Source organism: Papilio polytes, unplaced genomic scaffold (assembly GCF_000836215.1).
Source record: "Papilio polytes unplaced genomic scaffold, Ppol_1.0 DF822067.1, whole genome shotgun sequence".
Lineage (NCBI taxonomy): Eukaryota > Metazoa > Arthropoda > Insecta > Lepidoptera > Papilionidae > Papilio > Papilio polytes.
The window spans coordinates 7,748,123-7,769,872 of record NW_013527137.1 but is presented as its reverse complement, the minus strand read 5'-3'; the positions used below and the strand labels follow the sequence as shown (position 1 = coordinate 7,769,872).

General features: G+C 33.5%; 2 protein-coding genes across 3 annotated transcripts in view; one reads left to right on the top strand and one right to left on the bottom strand.

Annotated features, from left to right (window-relative positions):
- LOC106107311 (tau-tubulin kinase 1) overlaps positions 1-16,540 on the bottom strand; it is a 45,914-nt gene extending 29,374 nt beyond the window's left edge. Inside the window, exons 1-2 of the mRNA XM_013288115.1 lie at positions 16,369-16,540; positions 1,234-1,555 (exon numbers count right to left, since the gene is read on the bottom strand). Of these exons, the coding sequence (XP_013143569.1) occupies positions 1,234-1,352 (119 nt within the window). The 5' untranslated portion in view covers positions 1,353-1,555; positions 16,369-16,540. The remainder of the gene's footprint in view (positions 1-1,233; positions 1,556-16,368) is intronic.
- Positions 16,541-18,102: 1,562 nt separating this feature from the next.
- On the top strand, positions 18,103-21,446 carry LOC106107391. 2 transcript variants are annotated; one of them, XM_013288232.1, is made up of 6 exons: positions 18,103-18,351; positions 18,525-18,621; positions 18,757-18,854; positions 19,141-19,316; positions 20,368-20,534; positions 20,940-21,446. In XM_013288232.1, exons 2-6 carry the CDS (start codon positions 18,533-18,535, stop codon positions 21,130-21,132), a joined length of 723 nt encoding a protein of 240 aa, XP_013143686.1. In that variant the 5' UTR covers positions 18,103-18,351; positions 18,525-18,532; the 3' UTR covers positions 21,133-21,446. The 2 variants fall into 2 exon arrangements, with proteins under 2 accessions (XP_013143686.1, XP_013143688.1); XM_013288234.1 differs by lacking the exon at positions 18,103-18,351 and having other exon boundaries at positions 18,525-18,614.
- The last annotated feature ends 304 nt before the right edge of the window (positions 21,447-21,750 follow it).

Genomic DNA, 21,750 nt, shown 5'->3' with positions numbered 1-21,750 from the left:
AATAAGTAAAACCGTCAGACATCCAAAGATAAAAGAGACAGCTATAATAATCCGGCCGATTATTCTGCACTACGCCAACGAGAAATGCCGCGGTATTACGTCACTTCCTAACACAGCCGGGTAATACTAAAGCGAGAAAGCAATACCCGGGCATCCCACCCACATATAATCGATTTTTTAACAATTCACATAAATTCTCTCAGTAATATTTATTTCACATTATTTTGTATTATATTTTCATTTTACACCCCACACAAAATTGTTTATAATGTATTGTAAATACACAAAACTTACCTAGGAAATCGGGTCCGTCGCTCAATCCGACAGAGAATATATTTAGATGCGCTGAAAATTCACTGAAAATACACTGAACAAGCGCGACGTTTTGTACTATTTAATAATTAAGCAGTTAAAAAGCAACCGAGACGCGTTTAACGTCTTTCATCGCGTCGCGCGGTAGCATTTTTCGTATTTTCTCTCGATTTCGACACAGGTCTACATCGATCGCGGAGCCATGACAGGTTCTTTTCACCGCAGTGAAGTAAGCGACGCCCGCTCAGCTGACGGGTTGGTTTTTCGCAGTATTACTTGAAGTTAGCTGTAATTTGTACTAAGAGGCCGATGACCTCTTCGATAATAATATGGTTCAAATAGATATTACGATAATGATAATTACAATTAGAGTTATTGCACAGTGCACTTATATTTCTGCTTTCAAATTCTCAATAAATACGGAAAGGTCTAGTTTCCCAATTATTTTTATTACAGCATAAAAACATGTTACATTAATATCAAAAAACAACTAGTACAACCAGCAAATGGGATTTAATTAATTTATTATGATTATAAAATGTAACGTTGACTCAGAATAGCTTTTAGTCATCACAAGGCACATCCTGACCTTTTACAATGGCACGCTATTTACCGAAGTATTGGTCCTTCGACTGTAAAAACAGTTTATAAAAATTCACTCCTATTTGTAGGTTTTCATCGCCGAAACAACTGCCTTAAAACATATTGACTAAAAAAATATCTTATAGTACAGATGTAAAGTTTTATTTGTAAATATTTTAAGATCTTGTTTTTTGGTCATTTATGGTGAATCTATCCCAATCCTATAAATAATCATATCTTTAGAATAGGTATTTTATATCAAGTTCAAAGAGCACTTAATTCGTAGATTCAGCATGTAACTAAACCGTAAGCCAATGATTTAATTATTGCTATTCTTACCATGGGATGCTCGGCGCCCAATCAAGCTGGACCCTTCTAGGAGCTACCAGCGACATCTTCCCGTCGTTTTCCTCACCCAATCTCAATAAAGTCGAACTTGATTTATCCACTATTTTCATTTAAACTGCCCCAAATCGCACGAAAGCCACTGTTATAATTTTTAAACGTGTTTGGCGCGCTTTTATAAACGTCATTTTTTAGCCATGATGTTTTTTTTAATTGGTAGATATGACGACCACTGTTTTAATTGTAGATTTTTATTTTACGTATTTTCTGTATCATTTAAATCCAATATATTCGATGTTTGTTTCGTTTGTTGCACCTGAAACAAGAAAAAAATACATTTTACTAACAGATTTAATCTGAATGCTATGAGCATAATTACTTAGATTGTCGATAAAGTTAATATTGGGCCGTTTGAAAAAAATGTTGCAATTTCTGTCATACATTCTTATATCGAGGTTAATTACCCGTTGATAGTTGATTAATTAATTACTAGCGGTTTTCAAATGTTACACATGTTTCGATTTTTAAATTTTACTTACGTACTTTTATGTGTTTATTTCATTGCTAAGGATTAGCCAATATAACAAAAGAGTATCTTGTCAAGATCGCATCACCACAACCGTGCAGTATAAGTGGGACGTGGGATTGGTATTGGGGACGGTCATTCTGTTTTTATTTCGGTGTTTTGTGTCAATATAACAGCTCGCTGTCGCCCACGCACATCACTAATAGCCCGGGTGCACCGATCATCACTAGCGAAGTCAATGATATCGTTAAAATGTTTAACTAAAATATTTAGGTTTTAAACGAAAGAGTGGTCCCTATCATATAAAGCCTTGGGTCCTTACTAAGAACAATTTTAAGACAACTTTTAAGCGCCTTTTAAGCGCCAAAGCCTAATGGTTTGGGGTGCAAACTACCGATAATGCGGTCGAAGGTTCGAATCTCGCCTTTGGACTTTCCTAGCACAAGCTAACTTAGCTTTAATAAAAGCTTAGTAACGGTTAAAGGAAATATTTATAGTTTGACAAAGATCAACAATATTAAAAAAAAATACGCAGTCAAGTTAATTAGGTGTGACGTGTGATACACTTCTGGACCAGGGCTATTCCCAGTCCAAGGTTGCACTCAAATGAAGAGAGTGCAGTTATCATTTGACCAGACAGTTTTTCAAGCATACTTCAGTACAAGTTGTAGAAATGTTTAGATTACTCAAAATAACAATAGATGGCGTTCTTCTCGGAAATCTTCGAGAAATGCAACTTCATGATAATAGATGCCGTTGCTGTAAAAATAAAAAAAAAATATTTTTTTATAGCGTTCATTTATAAAGGTGAACGAAACCGTAAATTATGTGACAAAACAAACATCATCTTAATAAGTGTTGAAAAGTGCTTTGATCTATTTTATTGTGATGAATTAAAAAAGAAATTAAAAAAGTTGAATTTTGTTGCTTATACATAACATAGTAAAATTGAATGAAAACACACATTTATTAGTCCAAAGTTCAGTGAACCTAATTGGTATTGTGTGGCATAGATTGATGTTGAAATAATGTTTGTTTTTGTATGTTTTTTTTAAGTTTATGTTTAAACTAGCTTACGACCGCGACTCCGTATGCGTGGAATAAAAAAAAAAGTGGGTAGCCTATGTGTTCTTTTAGACTATTAACTACATCTATACCAAATGTCATTGAAATCCGTTAAGCCGTTTAGGCTACAAACTCTAACAAACATCCATCCATCCATCTAAACTTTAGCATTTATGATATTAGTATGATATATTTGTCAGTTAAAATGTTTTGCAATGTTGAACGTTGGCGGTAACCCAAGTGGCAACTGACTCAACAGGAAAATTAATCATATGAAAATCATATTTAGAAAAATTCACTTTGATCTTAACACAATTCAACCCAGAACGAGCTTTAAATTAAGTCCAAATATAACAGTATCTTGTAACTGTGCTTGTAGTACATTAAATAGAAAAAAAATTAGTAAAACTATTGTTTAGTTTATTATTTCAGTTACAAGTCAAATCCTTCAAGTCAATCTATCTTCCGTCACTCCAGTGTATATTCCCTTTTTTCTTCAATTGGGTGTTGTATTTTTATTTTTGAAGTAATTAGTTGGTTTGTGAACGAGAAAGCAATCGCATAAGTTTCATGTCTCAATAACAAATGAAGCTTAGCATAACGTATTGTGCAGTACGGAAGGTGCCAAATGTCTACCATACCATAACAAATACCAGATTAGTATTTATTTATATTATTTCATGTAGTCGCACGTGTAGAGAATAATATTTAAAGGAGAAAAGCGTGTAATTTTTGTTACTTTATAATACTTGCTAGCTGTTCCCACGCGACTTCATCCGCATAAAATTATAAAAATTTCATTTTATTGTTTACATTTGTCAAATTATCACTTGCAGATGTCAAAATGACATGACATGATGTCAAACCATTGCAACCTTGATTCCTTGATGTTGGCAGCAACTTATGGTCTCTTTCCCACATTAGGGTTTTTATCTAAAATATTTACCGCTAAGTTGAATGGCGTGAAAATAGCCTAAAGCGTAACGTAAGTATAGGGCTTTTTAATAAAAAAAGAATAATTCAAAAATATACTGTTATTGCTGACATCTTAGGCAACAAAGAAGTGTGTGTTTACGCTTTATTATATTAGTATAGAGTATAGATGACTACGCTGACAGTAAAATGGAATTATCAGGCAATTACTGGCGCATATATTTTTCTAGGTTATGTTTTTGCCAACTGATATATTGGTAAAAAGTATTATAACTTCTTATAGTTGTGAAAAGAAGTGTACTACATTTCCATTCTAGTAAAGACAAAAAAAAAAATAGAGTCATAGCGCTTGTCAAAGTCGACTCTAATTTGTACGCAGATTTTATCTGGAGCTAAAATATTGAGAAAAGCTATTCTTACATTTCTTATAAGATTAATGTCACTTGGACAGATCCACTGTCCGTTGCCCAGTCGTCATAGATGACATGATAGTTGCTTATAAATATCCAGACGACCATCGTGTCATATGGTTCATATGCAAATAGTAGTAACACAAAAAAAAAACGATTTTTCACAAGAGCTATTTAAATATACTCGCGTATGTTGACATAGAAGTAATCCTGTGTCAATTAAAACAATATTCAATTCAAAATAACAAAACTTAAACTTAAACAAAGTTTATAAATGTTAATCTCAATAATATAAAGAACTTGTTTAACAGAGTTCTGAACAACAAAAAGTAATTTAACTCAAAAAACGAGTTACGTCACTATGCGTAGGAGCCGCATAGCTTCAGGTGAACAACCGGACAAAGCGAATTGCATTCGTTCGCGACGACCTAAAAACAGGTGCGTCCAGTTAACTGGGCCATTGTAATTCTACTCTCTATCCGTTCTGTTCCGACTAAATATAATATTACTGTATCAAATTGTGTACTAACTCAACCTATTTTAAAAATGTCCGTGCAATAATTGGAGCGTTGAATTGTCCAGTGTGTGATATTTCGAGTGTGGTTAATTGAAAGATTATCTATACTATCTATACTAATATTATAAAGACGAAAGATTTGTATTTTTGTATGTATTTGAATCACGTAAAAACTACCCAGTAGTTTAAAAAAAACTTTCACCATTAGAAATATAATTTATCTGTAGGGATGGGATTTTACCCGAAAAAACCCTCATGTGGGAAAAAACTCGGGGAAAATTCCCGAATGGGATAATATACGGATTTTTTCATATTTATCATATAAAACATCTAGTTAATGTGTAGATACGTACTGTTACTACTAGTTAGAGATAATCTTATTTTGTTTATTCCATAAACGCAATTCCATCTTTATTTATGCCGTTTATTATTTTTTATTAATAGGTAAATTTTATATTGTACAGAAATTTTAGTTGTCGTTTACAACATACGCACCTCCCGTGTATGACTTTAACTTCAGTGGTTAGCTATCTTCTACAAAAGGAAAAGTCCTTGGGGCCAAATTATAATTTCCTTGTAGTAACCAGTAACTATATAATAATAAAATGATGATTTGCGAATTATTTATGTAGTTACTTTGTATACTAATATTAAAAGTTCAGAAAATTTATGAATGTTGTTGGTTTGATGACAAATTACAGGCAGATCTTGGCAATGTTTACTTTTTGATTCTGACGCTGTAAAATATTCAGCAGATTAAAACAAATTTAGATGAAATAAAAACACGGGAATTGAAAGAAAATAACACAATCCCCTACTATAATACATGAGCAAATACCCAGATAAAAATAATTATCGATTTATTTTAACACTAGGCGCACGTTAGGCGCTAAAAAATCAATATGTAAATTATTAATCAAATAAAAACTCTTTGTATGGAATACTGTGAATCATTCACACGAATATCTCCGATGAGTTATAAAAAATATCTTTAGTGAAATTCGGACACGCGGACGCTAGAATTAAACGCGGAATCACATAAATAGTTTCAATGCAATTTAGATAAAATGTTTTCCTAGTCACCTCGTTTTTGTTTGATAATACATATCCAGACAAAGAACGTTACAAGCTTACAAAACATGTTGCCGTCTTCATCCGCATTACATTACATTATAACAATTTTTTTGTTTTTAATTTTCAAATGCAACAAAGGCTGTGAGTAACCATGGTAATCTTAATTCTTTGCAGCTATTGGCTCGTAAAGTTTATAGGAACATGTTAGTTTTTCATAGCCCATATTTTCATCGAAGTGTTGTCTTTTCTTGCATATTCAATAGCAGCGGAAATTATTTTTATGTTCGAAATAAAATTGTTTATATTCAGTGCAATCGTGTGCGTGGGTGTTGTTAAATGTAAACGTGTCTACACGTTTGTGAAACGCACATTTATTATTTACAAATACAGTTAAATAAAGAGCATCTAACTGGTAAAAAAGGTCGACTTTTAGGTTGGCTTATATCACTACAATATTAAGGGCCTGTCCCACCATATTGTAAATTGTCTAATAACAATCCAACTTGTAAAATATGTGATGGAAATATCGGGTTTTGTTCCCTTATTTGACAGTGACGTCATTTTTATGCTATCTGAGCCTCTATCGGCCATTGGTAGGACAGGCCCTTAGTTTATTTAATTAATATGAATGTAAGCTTCTCTTTTTAACGAAGAAAATTAATAACAACAATCGAGAAAAGTAAATTAAAATGAGTTAAATCAGACGAACAGAAATTCTAGCTAGATATTTTTTGTTTTACATAAGTACCGTGATTTTGCTCTGTTACGTTATTATATTAGAAACTGTACCCTGTAGAAGTGACGTACGATTTTGGCGCGAAACACGTGTAAAGTATAAATATGTCAGAGTTACTTTTGCATATTTCTTGCACGTGATGCTATGAGGGTGCTAATCGAAAATTGTTTAATAGCGTATTAGGAAAAAAATAAAATCTTTACTATTTGGGTATTATTCCCAAAAAATATTCTTCATATTTGCCGCCATTTTGGCTGTCAGCCGTCGTCCGTCAGACGTCATTTGAAGTGTTTTGTAAGTCGGTTGCGTTCATTTTAATTTATCATGGATAGATAGTGATTACTTCTCTAATATTGCTAGTTGTAATATCATAATTTATATTACAAGAATGAGTTAGGTGGCTACTTTAGATTGTTAAATAACTCATTATTCATATAACAAGGGATTCAATCAAAGTGATTTCTTCCGCGTTACTTTGCGTGAGTTTTCGGTAGTAATTAAATCGTACATGAGAGAGATGGAACTATTCGTGTTAACAATTTAGAGCAAGTATCGTAAGCATCGCAGATAAAATTAGATGCTTTGGAAATGTCAGATGCCAGCAGGATCGAAATTATTAATAGGCACAAAGAGAATTCGATATTAGTTTTGTACTAAAAATAAAGTCGCAGCTCACAGCAGTAGACACTTACCATACTTACGTAGTACTTTTTGATAATAATCGCCAAGAAAGATTTTTTTAACAATAACGAAAGAATATGGAGCGAAGTAAGTTCGCATCAAACACGCGTCTGAAGCTATCAGCTAAGTTACACATAGATAATTTAATAAATAGTGGTACATTTTAAAATGTAATTAAACTTTTTCTTTCGCATATAATACATTTGAAAGAAAATAGAACATTTCTAAACGCAACATCGCTTTCTTCAGCTATTCAAGATGGCGGTCGGCAAAGCGCGGTATTATTAGAGTTACAGGAACGGAGGAATGCTCACAAAAACTTCAGTTTATCTCACACAAAGTATTGTTCGCTCCGATTCATTGGTGATGTAACAGCAAAATCAAATTGTACATACGATTTACTTGTAAGAGAAAACCGTAGCTATCCTTAATGTGGGAAATAGACTATACACTACAAGCTGCCAACATCAAGGAAGCAAGTTTGCCATGGTAAGGTAATTGGTATTTTGAAATTTGCAATTGAGATTTAACAAATGTAAACAATAAAATAAAGTTTTTATAATTACATGCGGATGAAGCCGCTCGGAAGCAGCCAGTAAACACATTGGAGGTTGTAATATTTAAATCAATTTTATAAGCACCATGTAACTCAAAGGTTCAAGATCTAACTACAAACATTTTAGTATTTCACGAAGTTCCTGCTATAACCGTTCTTCAATATCTTAGATGTTATTTGCTGATGTCAGGTTCGCTGACTACAACAGTAAATGTGACAAATATACGTGTATACAAATGGGTCATCTACTTCGGTCACAGGGTCGACATCTTTGTTTTTATGTCGCTTGGCAAGAAGCTCGCCTAATTACCCACAACTCACGAAAACATCGCACAGGTAAAGACAGATCGTGTCCGTTGATATGGCGACGTTAGCGTTTGAGATTTTTATGTTTCCTGTATAATATAATCTGGCATACTGTTAAAAGTGTAAAGAAAATATGTAAATTACTTAAAGCAAATTCAAGATGAGTTACTTTGATTGAACGAAATAAAATATGTAACTAGCTAATGTCTTAATTTAAGGACAATTAGCAATGGGAAGCACATGTGTGTTTTGTCTATGGTTACAAAAAAAATCAAAAAAATGGAACCCACCTGCAAGCATTACTTTTCGGATAAAAAATGATTTATCAAAATCGGTCCACTAGCGGCGGAGTTATGCCGTAACACAAAAAAAAAATAAATAAAAAACATACAGACGAATTGACGACCTCCTTCTTTTGGGAAGTCGGTCAAAAAAGGGTAATTGGTAAAAACAGATTCTCTTATCTGTGGTAGCTTTTATATGTTGCGTTAATTTTTGTACATCTGACGCAAGTGGCCATCGCAAATAAAACAAATATAAACAGTCGTGTAGTGTAAATCGTCGAAACAGTATATAACAGTGGTTCAACCTTCGACGCATGTAAACAATCAGTTTAGTAAACAGTGCGTGAGTCAGCCACTCGACTGGTTTGTTTTAGACCGGTGCTGTAGCCTAGAAGACACCAACAGACTTGCTTACTCTGTAGTCTATATCTATAGTAATATTATAAAGACGAAAGATTTGTATTTTTGTACGTATTAATAACTCAAAAACTACTAGGCCGATTTCAATTCTTTCACCATTAAAAAGATACGCAACCGCTGAGTAACGTAGACTATTTTTTTAAATTTTGCGTAGACGAAGTCGCGAGCAACAGCTAGTTAATTATTTTTTAAATGTACATCTGTTTAATATATACAATATAGCAATATACACAAGGTAACAGTGGATTATAAAGTTCTACGAAAAAAAACCTTTAAAACATTTTGCTTACTCCATATCAAAAAGATTAAGTAACTAGTTACTTTTATTGGATACAATCTAGATAGAGTCGTGGGCAAAAACTGGTTATTAATAGCCGTTCGTTCAGATATAAAAAGTGTTTTAACATCTCTAAGCACATGCGTTTTTTATCTTTAAAACTTTTTAATTTTGGCATCACCAGCTGTACAGCAGCCAATGTTGCCAACGTTACACTAAATTAAACGTTAAAGTATTTTTGAATGTATTTCGTGTACTCTGGTCGGTACTGAATTTTCAATTTTACTTTTGTTTTATTCATTAATGAATATTTAATGCGGAATACTATACAAACTATTGACATAGGTATTAGTTACAGTATTATTTTCTATTTAATTATAATTGTTTCTTCATATATTACGTTTATATTTGTTTAATTTTATGGGACTGACCTTCACAATAAACAAATGTGTTGTACAGTTTTATACAATGTTTGCCAACTTTTTTTTCGCTGATAAAATTTTACGACCACACGAAGCGTCGCAATTTCTTACAGAGGCCAATAACTTCTAATTTTAAATCTCTTCACCATTAGAAGTGGATTATTAAAAGAAATTCAAGAAGCAAAGACACGATATACACAACTACCATAAATTATTTTTTTTATCTGACTTTTTAATATTTATTCAACAATGATCAATGATTTCCTCACGTCAATTATAATTAAGGTAACATCTAAATCTGAACAGAATCATTTCTTTGTACAACGAACTTTTTCAAATCCAAAAGGTCGTTGACACTTCCAGGTATATCATTGTTCCGTTTTAAATGCGTCGAAATCAAAAAGACTTCCGCGCGGAAAGTACGACAAAAGGTAACCTAAATTGTTCAATTAACGTTCCATTTGACGACCTATTTTAAGGTAGAAGCTCCATTTTTGTTACCAGTATTGTGACTAACTTCTGCCAGGACGTTAACCTGATGAAAAATGGTACAAATATTTACTGCAACGTCATGGTAACTTTTAAAATCCCTACAATGATTCTCGATTTTAATTTATAACTATATGAAAAATCGTGAATCGCCTTAGTTACAATTTTAATACAACACAAAGGACTTTGACATGTCACGTGTCTCTGAAAAAACTTGATAGACTCGTAAATTACAGTGAAATATACGAAACCGTTTGTTTGCGTTGTTTTGAAAAGTAGCCAGAAGGTCAATAGCGATTCTGCCAAATCAGTGCATTCGTTTTGTCAGTGATGTCCCAAATTGCAGTTAATACGACTGATAATCCAAGTAATTATATATGCGAAAGTTTGGATGTATGTTACTACGTATCTCGTAAACAGCTTAACTTATATCGATGAAATTTTGCACAAATGCAGAGCTTAGTCTGGAATAATTTATAGGCGAAGACGCGAGAATAATCGTAATTCAAATTTCATATTCGATAACCGTAAACATTCGGATCATACCAAGATTGGGAAGGGGAAAGACTCGATGGCAGATAAGAGGAATACAAGAGGGGAATTTACTCTTCATGTTTATTCTCTTTTCTGTCTCATAAAAGTACACATCACCAGCTATTATTGTTTTGTCATTCATTAAATAAACCAAATTTTAGTACGGACAAAAATGCCAACTACATTAAAAGCATTTTTCAAAGATGTCAGTATTTTAATAGGTTAGGACGTGTCAGAGTTATCAGTGTAATTGTTTAACAAAAACAGTCCAAGTCAGAAGTACACTGACATACAAACAGTCTATAGACATCAGTATAGAGTGCATTGACATTTGGATCGTTTTCAATGTTTCTGTATATTCGTTGGTCTGTTGAATTTCATAGCCCCCGCGCGTCTCTTGTCTCTCTTTTCCTAAAGGGACTAAAAGGGATGGCATGATGAATGCTGTCTAATAATTGAAAACAAAGTTCAATATTTATTTTTGCACTTAATCCCAGCTGGAAATATACAGATCTTGTATAAAATCTTTAAAATTAATCGATCTCAAGGAATATCAAACAAACTTTTTATAAGCGTAAAGAATAATATTCATGCAATGTGTTTGGCAGAGAAGCCAAGTAAATTTTTTAATCAAAGTTTTCGGTATGTTTACAATTACACGAATTTTATACTGAGTGCTTATATTTATACCTCTAACTAAAAGATAGTCCAAATCTATAAAGCATTTTTTATATCATGCAAGGATCTATGAATCGCCGAAATAGCGAAGAGATATCTATGCTTAGATGTCAATAAAATCATATGCAATGCCTGCAAAATGAACAGAAGGGACGCACAGAAGGGTACTTCGCCTTGATATGCTTTTGTCTTCTTGCCTTCTGCATCTATACTCACATTATAAAGAGGAAAGATTTATATTTTTGGATTTTTATATGTATTGAAATAACTCAAAAACTACTTCGGCGATTCCAAAAACTCTTTCACCATTAAAAAGCTACGTAATCTCTGAATAACATACGCTTTTGTTTTATTTTTATTATTTCTTAATTTCACGCCGACGAAGTCGTGAACAACAGCTAGCCTGTAATACACAGCTAGCCATCAAAGAAAACGTTTCAACCATAATTTTGTCTAAAATGTTGTGTGCAAGTTGAAACTACAAAGGTTCCGACTAAAATAAATGATTTGTACAATTAGGTATTATACCCTGACCTAAATCTGTTTAAACCCTAAATAAGCACATCATAATGAATTACCTGTCAAAATTGGCAAAATAGCCGCATGAGTCGTTACCTCAAGGTAATTTAACCGAAGGTAAGAGCTTCATCTATAGTATACTATACTATACTATACTATCTACTTCTATACTATTATAATAAAGCGTAAACACACACTTCTTTGTTGCCTAAGATATCACAGCATATTTTTGAATAGTTCTTTTTGTAATAAAAAGCCCTACACTTACGTCACACTTCAGGCACATACATGTATACATTTTCACGTCATTAAACTTAGGGGGAAATATTTTGGATGAAAACCCTAAGGTGGGAAAGAGACCAGAAGTTGCTGCCAACATCAAGGAAGCAAGATTGCCAAGGTTTGTAATGTCACGTCATTTTGACATTTGCTATTGATAATTTCACAAATGTAAACAATAAAATTAAATTTTCATGATTTTATGCGAATGCAGCCGTACGGGAACAGCTGTATATGATTATATCGTAATTGTGTTTAATGATTTTGATTTACCAAGAGGTCGATAGCCGTCTAAAATAAGGCGCGTCTTGATCGAAATTTAGGACATGCAAACTAATTTGTGTTTATAACAATTTTGCGCGCGGCTATTAATTTAAGATTTTTTATGTTTGTTTTGATTAAAATCTAATAGTTAACATCAATTGGCACAATTCTCAAAAATATTAATGGATTAGTTTTAGTTCGATTAATTTAATCGGTGGCTGGTGTTGCTAGGACTAAAAATATCTGATATGTTTTTTTCAGGTTTATTTTAGCTTCAAGAAGCATTAAGGACTTGTCCAAGTAGCAAGGGTCCGTGTGTCCACTCTTGTTCAATAAGGAGTTATTGAAGAAATGTTATTTATTGATTTTAATCGAATAAAATTGTCTTGTTTTGCTTTAGTGGTTTAACTACGCTATGTGCCGTGTGCTACTAATATTTCTGGGCTTAGAAACACGTAGTTTTACGGCGTATATTTTTAGAAGCAATGTTTGTAATAAATGTTCAGACGTTCGGAACATTTGCCAAAATTAGAAGCGCCATTGTTGGCTGTTGATTGATTGAGAGGCGACACTTATAATAAAAGAATTATCTCGTAACTGTATACGTAATAAATCATTGATTACATATTACTCTCGATTCTTTTAAAAAACTATCTGAAATGGACTATCTAGTGGTAACAAACGAGTTTTGCATATTGCTTTATAAAAGTCTTTGATTTTTTTAACCTAAGTAGTTGGAATAAACAAAGCTACGATATTATGTTATCTTTAAAAAAATATGTTATTGTTGCAATACTAACGATTCGATTACGTGAAATTCCCCAATAATTTTTGTACATTAAAATCAGTGGAATAAATCATTGATGAGTGATCAGTCATCCGCCATTTTTATTTTGATTCCCGCTTATAATTAGGTGTTTTAATGTGTGAGTGCGTGGGCAAAGGCACGCGGGCCGCAGGGATAGTAAAAGCAACCGCGTCAATGTTACTACGAACTACAAAACTGTTTACTTGTCTAATTTTATTATAAGGAAAAATATTAAGGAAATTGTTTTGATAATCAAATGTCAATATGTTATGCCAGTAAATTCAGATATGACTGATAGAAATGTATTGAAAAGAATTAATAGTTCTAAGCTAGAGGAAAGCCAAACCGACAATTGACTTTAGCCAAATCTTTGAAAATTAAGATTATTTTTGTATCTTTTACAACTGATTTAGGTATTAAAGTACTTAAAATTATAAGTCTGTGCTTGATTTTACATTTGGCATTTCTTTGATGTTTGTAATTGCGAAGTTTATATGAAACTGTAATCAATATTAATATCTGGACAACCGAGACTCCGTCTGGTGCGGCGTCTGGTCAGTCTGGTACTTGAAATGTTGACTTCATTATTATCCTATTATAAGATCATAAGTTATGGCAGCCTGTGGTTAGCAAGCGCACGTTTTCACAGGTGAACTCATTGCACACAGAGCCCTGCCTAGAGTGCCGCTTTTGTATTACATTTACGTCCCCCTAGATATATATTGTGTTGTGTTGTACGCAGTTTCTTGTTTAAGTATATGTAGGGTATAGTATAGAACCATCGAAAAGTTCATTTACATCGAAAATTAAAAGATATGTGGTAAAATATGATATGTGCGATCGTAATTGATAAGGAGGCGGGTGGCGGGTGTCGGAGTTTTGGCAAAAACATGCGTCGCAGCGGATTTGTATCTCAGTACAATAATAGATTGAGGCGGGGTGAAGTTTGTTATGTTACCGTAAAATTGTAAATATCGTTATCTTACAAACTCAATAAAGTTTTTCATTTATTTACAGTATATTGGAAACCAAACTGATAAAAAATTGTAGTAATAAATTATATAATTTAATTTAGTTCGTATTTTCCTATTCCGTTTGTTTGTTATTAGTTGTATTCTAAAATAACGATGTTTACAATTTTACGGTGACATTAGATTACAAGTCATATACTTTCTGCTGTCTGGTAAGAATACGATTGTTGTGTATATTTACGATGACATTTTAATATGGTCGATTTATTTCAATTTACGATGGTCAAATATACATTAAAGAATTGTCTACGAGATAGAACACTTATTCAAATAGGTGTTCACTTTTATATACATTTAGTTACATTAATATGATGCTACTATTCGCTAGTTTTTTTTTACTTTTTTAACTCTATTACTGTCACATACCTGCTCTGTACGAGTTTTGTAAAAAAAGTAATCAATTGCGTATTTTTTTTTCATGTTCTTTGTAATCGAGTCAATGGATGTTAACATACAACGATACAACGTCTCCAAAACATCAGATCTCGATTAAATTATGCATTGATGTAGAACATATACCAGAACATTTTTTTTATTCAACGCAGACGAAGTCGCCATTAAAAGCTAGTTTCAAGTTAATTTCTAAAAGCGTTCGTTTTATTATTTAAAAGATATTCACCTTGTATATTGATTTATGTAAGAAATGTTTATAAAATAAACTCGCATCAACATGACTTATGAAACCAGTATATTTAATTACGTTGATTTTGTTTATTTAATACAGTTCAGAAATAGTATGATTAATAGTACATTCTATGGAATATCATTAATTTTATATTTACACCTATTTAATAAACTAAACATGTGTAAAAATTCCTTGGTTATTGTTAGGTTTTAAAAGTATGTCCTCTTTATGTGTGTCTCCTCAGGCAATTAAGGGTAGGCAACGCATCTGCAATTGCGGATGTTTATGGGCAGCGGTCGCTTTCCATTTCGGTGGAATCAGGTGGCCGCTTGCTATTTTGCCACCTACTACGAGTATAGTTGAGAAAGAAATGAATCTGCATGATTTGATGTTCCTTTGTTTTCTTAATTTAGGTGTTGGAATAAAATTGAAGACGCAGTTTCATCACGTTAAGGTTATAGCGACCACTGTGACAACTGTTTTCATCAGACTAGGCGACGTATGTGGCGATAGTCCTTTTCCTTACATTATGCGCGTTTAAGTTCCCGTAGGACAGACTGATCAACACCGAATGAACTTTCTCGTATGTTACCCGAATGCGATAACCTGCAGTCCGACAACCGAGTAGTCAACTAATTGAATTACGCCCTGAATCGTTCCATTGTCAAAAAACAAAACATCAAAATCCTTCTCATTCTCCTTAAAGATTGAAATAACTATCGTTATGTTTTTGTACTTGTATATCGCCAGTGGAAACCTACGGTTAGGAGACAATACGATGAAAGACTAACGATTCATAATGAAGAGTTTCGTCAGCTAGCATTTAGGCTAGGCTAGGGAGGGGGCAGTTACGATATTATGGTCTTATTCGTAGGACTTTTTATAAATATTTTACGTTTCTTGGAGTCTATAGGGGCAGCCTCTTCCCCCTTGTTTATACCCATCTTCATTTTACAGTCTAGTTTTTTACAATAACCAAATGTAGTACTAAATATTAGAGTTTTAGTGCCATGATTATGGTAGTTACCTACAGACTGCAATGTTATGAAAGTTCTATACCTATTTATCATTTATACATTGCAAAATGCGGTTGAAGTTGGTTTACATCGATACTATGGTCCGTCTTTACCTGGCAAGGAGCTTCGTCCAGTAAAGAAACTAAGAAATGGAATGAATTTCATCTACCTGTTCAAAGATTTGTTTAAAATTATTTTATAGTAGAACCTCGATAACTCAAGCCTCGGTAACTTCAAAAAATAATATGTTTCCTTCCCATCAGAGCCCAAAACCTTTACAATATACACCCTTGATAACTTAAAACCTCTTTAACTTAAAGTATTTTGTGTTTCCCTTGGATAACTTATCGAGGTTCTACTGTATTTATATTATTTTAGACTCATAAGATAAATGTTTGACTATTTGTTATCAAAACTGAAAACACGCAATACATTTCAGCATTCTAATAAAACTTCACGTTAACTAAATGTATATTTTTAAACAAACAAACGAAACATCATTCACTAAAAGCTCAACATTAAAGCATTCATCAAATCAACATTGTTATTTCCAATTTTTTACGTTTTATTTTAAACATAACTGCTTTCCATTGCCAACGAGATTGCAGGCGTAGTGTTGTTCACACGTCACTAAATCTGTTACAATTAAATAGAAAAATGATTTTCAATACTTACTCACCCATTTAAAATCATATTCCACACACTGAGTAACTGAGTAACTACACAGTTAAGGATTTTAAAAGTCGAATAACAGTAATGTCACTTTAAATTTCCCGCCTAATTGGTAACGTAGATCACTCGCGGGCTATTTTTAAAGATGGCCGGCTAGTGGGGCCGCGACCGGCGCGCTCTCCGACCAACTCGCATCTGAATAAAACTGTTTTATGATCCCGTGAAAGTAAATCGGGATTGGGGGAAATATAAATTTTCTTGTTGTATGTGCGTTAATCTTGTGACGAGGTATGTATCGATGCGTATGTTATCGATATTTGAATACGAACTTAGTCACGTCACTATTTTGTGTCGCTGAACTTTCGTACATTGGTCTAACCTTTCCGAGAGTTACTTAGACTTCATTTAATTACACAATAAATATTACTAATACCACTAATAAAACACTATCACATATTTATATCTATTTGAAAAATTTAGAAACATATTAGTTAAGTCTCAAAAAAGGTATGGTACCCCACTTGGAAGTACACGTAAATATATCGATATCGATGAGGAAAATGAGTCCCGTTTAACATCCCTAGATGCATCGCATATCAACAGCACCTGGTCATTGGAGGTTGTTTCTGAGAATCTGTATTGTTTATTTTCGCCGGCTTGTTCTGGTAGTGACGTATGCAGCACGGGGGAGAGAGGGGCAATCTGAACACCGCAGAGGATAACGACACACTTTGTACCCGGATGTTGTAATATTCAGGTTAATTACTCATATTACTTCTTCACGAGTGCTGTAATGGAATATAAAGAGATGTTTTGTGTAAGTGCCATCGTTAACTTATAAAATATGTTTACAAAAGCTTTTTTCTCTCAACTTTTTTCTCGTATATTTACCGGTGACCGCGTGTTACCTTTGGTTTGACCGATTTTAGTGCGGTGCCATTCAATTCGTATTATACCAAGAAGTCAGAGTAAAGTCGGGTCAATTGGGTTCATGAATGATGGCTGGCATTCCACAACCGTGCGGTCTTCGCAGAACTTTCTGCCCCGCATAGCCGCTTTCTGGAACGGTCTGTCCTCGGAGATTATTTCTAAAACAATACTTCTTAGGGCCCTACAAGAAGCGAGCCTACAACTTCCTCAAAGGCCGGCAACGCGTCATTGACCACCTCTGTGTTCCCGCCGCTCGTTTACCCCCTTCTCATATATAAAAAAAGAATATTAGTTAAATTAGTACTATTAACTGTCTTGCTTCGGAAAGTAATGGAAATAACTGTCATGAATAAATAGCCCTATAAATGTGATAAGAATAATAAATGCCATTAGCAGACTGATAAAACTATCGAGCGTAGCTTTGAGTCCTTTACTAGTACTGATATGACTCGATCACTCGACACTCGAGAGCTGCGTATGCGCTCTGCAGTTTGTCCTTTTCTAGATGACTATGGTCAGGTAACACTGTCCTATACGACACGACAAATCTCATGTACAATATATTGAAGCACAGTGTGATTGATCTGAATTTTAAAATTCACTTTAATTAGACTAGCACCACTTTCTAACATTTGAAAAAAGTTAATTCAATTTATATCGAAAACAGTTTTCTTAGTTTTTAAACTTTGTATAAGTTAAATTATTCACTATTGTAGTAATTTTGTATTAATTAAACTACTTACCTACTGACAGACGCGCAAATTTACCTCTTCTACACGTCAAACTTGAAGTGGAGACATAATGGAAACAGTGTCCACACACACATTTCTGTTTCAATAAGGTTGAAAAACAGATTAATTATTTATCAATTTTAATCTTTATTTCATACGGGATTGTGATCATAATTGCGTGCATTACCTTAATGATCGTGGTTACTTCATAGATGTTATTGAGTCAAGGCGCAGGAATAGTTAGTATGCGTTTGATATGCAAATGCATAGTTGGTAATGCAACTGTCTATGTGCAAGAATATCTTGTAGATTGAATTCGTAAAAAGAAGGTAAGTTAATTAACTTTTACCCTTTAACTTTTATAAATAGAAGTATTTCACTTGTTTGTGATATTTTTATAACCTAAAATTATTTGCCAACGGGATAAAGAAATTATCTGTCTATTCATTTCGTTTATATCTATATTTCTACCCTATTAAATCAAATTAAAAATATAATATAGAATCAGAAATGCCCTGGAGTCGGCCATCTTCAGTTCCCGTGGGAAAAGTCTGGTATAGATTCAGAGGACAAGATAAAAATGGACAACCGGGTAAGATGTAAGTTTACGAAATAATTAAAAAATCATAGCAATGACGTGTTCTTCAATCGCTTTCTTTAACAATGTCATTTTTGTTTAACAGAATTTTTTTTTTGACACGTAAACAAAGTTCTAACAATAACATTTATAACAGGTATCAAATACGAGACATGGAACCAACGGACAGAAAGCGTTGCTTAGACATGATGGAAGATACATTTCTGAACGACGAACCGCTCTGTCAAATTCTAGGTATCTCATATAACGTTTTACTTGTCGAGAGCGTCCGCACACATGAAACTAAGCTATCCCACAACTGTTTAGTCGCATTTTGATTGCTATGAGCTCATATGGTGCGCACACTACTTTATTTTTAGTTGTGCAACTAAATAGTTGAATTCGCTGCAAAACAATCGACAATCGCACAATAGCTGAGCGATTGTTTAGTTTCAGACACACAAAAAATACTTATAACTACGATTTAAATACTTAATATTAATACACCTAAGATAAGTCTAATTTACTATTATTATTACAGATATTAAATCGGATATAGAATCGGTAACAACGATCAGGAACAACTGGGAGAGGTTCGCTGATCAGGGGATATGTATCGCTTGTTACACGGAGGAAAATGGCGCGCCTCAAGAGCTGGTTGGCTTTAACATTCTTGTTGTTAAGACTAAAGATGATGAAGAAGAGGATATAGATAATGTTAGTAGAAAACTACAAGTTATTAAGCTCAAAAGTAGGAATTTCATTTTTCGACAAGTTATATAGTATGTGGGGAGTCGCCGAATAACGCTAATTGTCGGTCGTTGTAAAGCAGACTCAGAATATCAGGAATGTTTAATAAATAAATGTTTAAAAAAAATTAAACAAAAAAATGGGACCCACCTGCAAGTATTACCTTTCGGATAAAAAAAGAATTATCAAAATCGGTCCACTAGCGGCGTAGTTATGCTGTAACACACATAAAAAAAACATACAGACGAATTGAGTACCCCCTTCTTTTGGGAAGTCGATCAAAAATATAACCACTTTTAAAAATAGAATTGGCTGCTAGTTTAACTTTACAAAGAATCTATGATTTTTTAACCCTTCGTATAAACAGAATTGAAATCTATGATTGATAGATCTTTAGAAGTATAGTATAGTTAACCGTGAACAAAGGTTACTTTTAAAAATGCGTACAATTCAATGTACACAAAGATATTTATGTTTCTCCTTTTATCTAGTTACGCTGTTGAGTAAGCTGTTAAGAGATATTTGCCAGATCTTACAGAGGTCTATAAAAACGCCAATCAACATACACCGATACTACTTCCATGTTTATTATTGTAATGAATTATTTTTAACTCTGAAGTGATTCTTAGAAACGGTAGTAAATACGCTACAAGGAAGGGCAAATTAATGTAAAATAACGTCTTCTTCTTATTGTTATTAAAATTTTGTAAAGACAATAACTATAGTAATATACTTTGTTGTTAAATCGCCATTAATTAACGTTCTCATCTTAGAGTACAAAATAATATATACCAGAAAGGTTGAAATAGATGCAGAGCGTTAGTGTTAAAAAATTTGATAAACCAAATCATAGTCCAGTAAATCATTTTGGCGCCCAATTTACTTACGCTCATCTTTTTGTTGGTTATCACGTTCAGTGCTAAGATTTTAATTTGCAAAGAAAACATAAACGACGTCGGCATTGAATGTGTTGCCCTCAACACGTCACAATATTCCTATATTACCTGAATATTTGCAGGTCGCAGGTGAAGCGTGGAGGAAACTTTTAAAGACATTAGTAGCTGCTGAGAAGTTAGTGGATGTCTTTAAATATTACGGCGTGGATAAGTACTTGACATCTAGCGGACTGACAGTACTACCTGAGCACCGAGGACAGAACATCGGCGCGAAAATCATTGCGGTTAGGTAAATATGTTTGTTTATTTTATTCTTTGTTAACTAGTTGCCTCACCTTCAGGCCTGATTAGACTTTTTAAATCAAGATGGCGGAAAATATTCAAATTTTTTTATATCATAAGGTGGCAAACGGGTTAGCGGCCACCTGAATCTACCAAAATGGCGAAGCGACCTCTACCCATAGACATACTTCACGCCTGTCTTCTGTGTGGTCGTAGTATATCACCGGGTGAGCCGGCCCATTAGTGTGAAGATGTTAAAGCAGGCTCTACCACTGTCAAAGATTTAATCTAATCAAATACTCCTCCATTCAAAGCCGGCTACGAATCTACAGTTTCCGTGGCATTACGGATGCAATGGGCGTCGGATCAATATAAGGCGATTCGCTGCTAGAAATAACTTTACACTTTTCAGGGAAGCAATCTGTAAAACCTTCGGTATAAAAGCAGCGGCGACTGTATTCACGGCTAGTAGCTCACAGGTGTTAGCCGCTAAGTGTGGATATCACCAACTAGCTGTGCTACCTTACGAGAATATGTTACCTAATGGCATTGACCTCTCCGGCTGTGATACATCGAGTGCTATCCTCATGGCGAGAACATATTAGTTTCAAATTTTCAGATTCACGATATCCTATTTCGACCTTTGATGAAAATAGTTCATGTCTTATGTAACTTTTTAAGTTGTATTTGACTTGACTTATTTTTGTAGTTGAAAATAATTTTAGAAGTAACTACCACACGCATTGATCTACATAGAGATACTGAAGTGGTATTTTATGTCTATTTGATTTTCGCCATTTTAGTGCTAACGGTTGGTGAGTGGTGAGAATTCGATCTACTGATACCAATATTATAAATGCCAACATTTTAGATGGATGTGAGAGTTTATAGTCTAAACGGCTGAACGGATCTGGATGAAATATGGCATAGATGTAGAGCATAGATCTTTGATGTCTGAAATAAATGATTATTATTATTATAGTCTTTTCACTTTTGTTTTTTAATACCACACAGACGGAGTCGAGGGCAAAAGCTAATAATAGAAGTAATTAACTGTCAGGACCTTCAATTGTTTAAATCGGAACGAAGCTAGAGCTGTCATTTTCAAGCGATAACCTGTCTATTTATATTAGACTGATAGGAATAAACTGTTTCAGTAGTGAAAAATAAAACTCAAATATATCAAATCTTAACTTATTATTATAAAACGCACAATACACTAT

Coding starts and splice junctions, on each gene's coding strand:
- LOC106107391 (XM_013288232.1), top strand. CDS start 18,533: ATGCCCTGGAGTCGGCCATCTTCAGTTCCCGTGGGAAAAGTCTGGTAT. Junction 18,622..18,756: donor AATGGACAACCGGGTAAGAT/GTAAGTTTACGA, acceptor CATTTATAACAG/GTATCAAATACGAGACATGG. Junction 18,855..19,140: donor ACCGCTCTGTCAAATTCTAG/GTATCTCATATA, acceptor TTATTATTACAG/ATATTAAATCGGATATAGAA.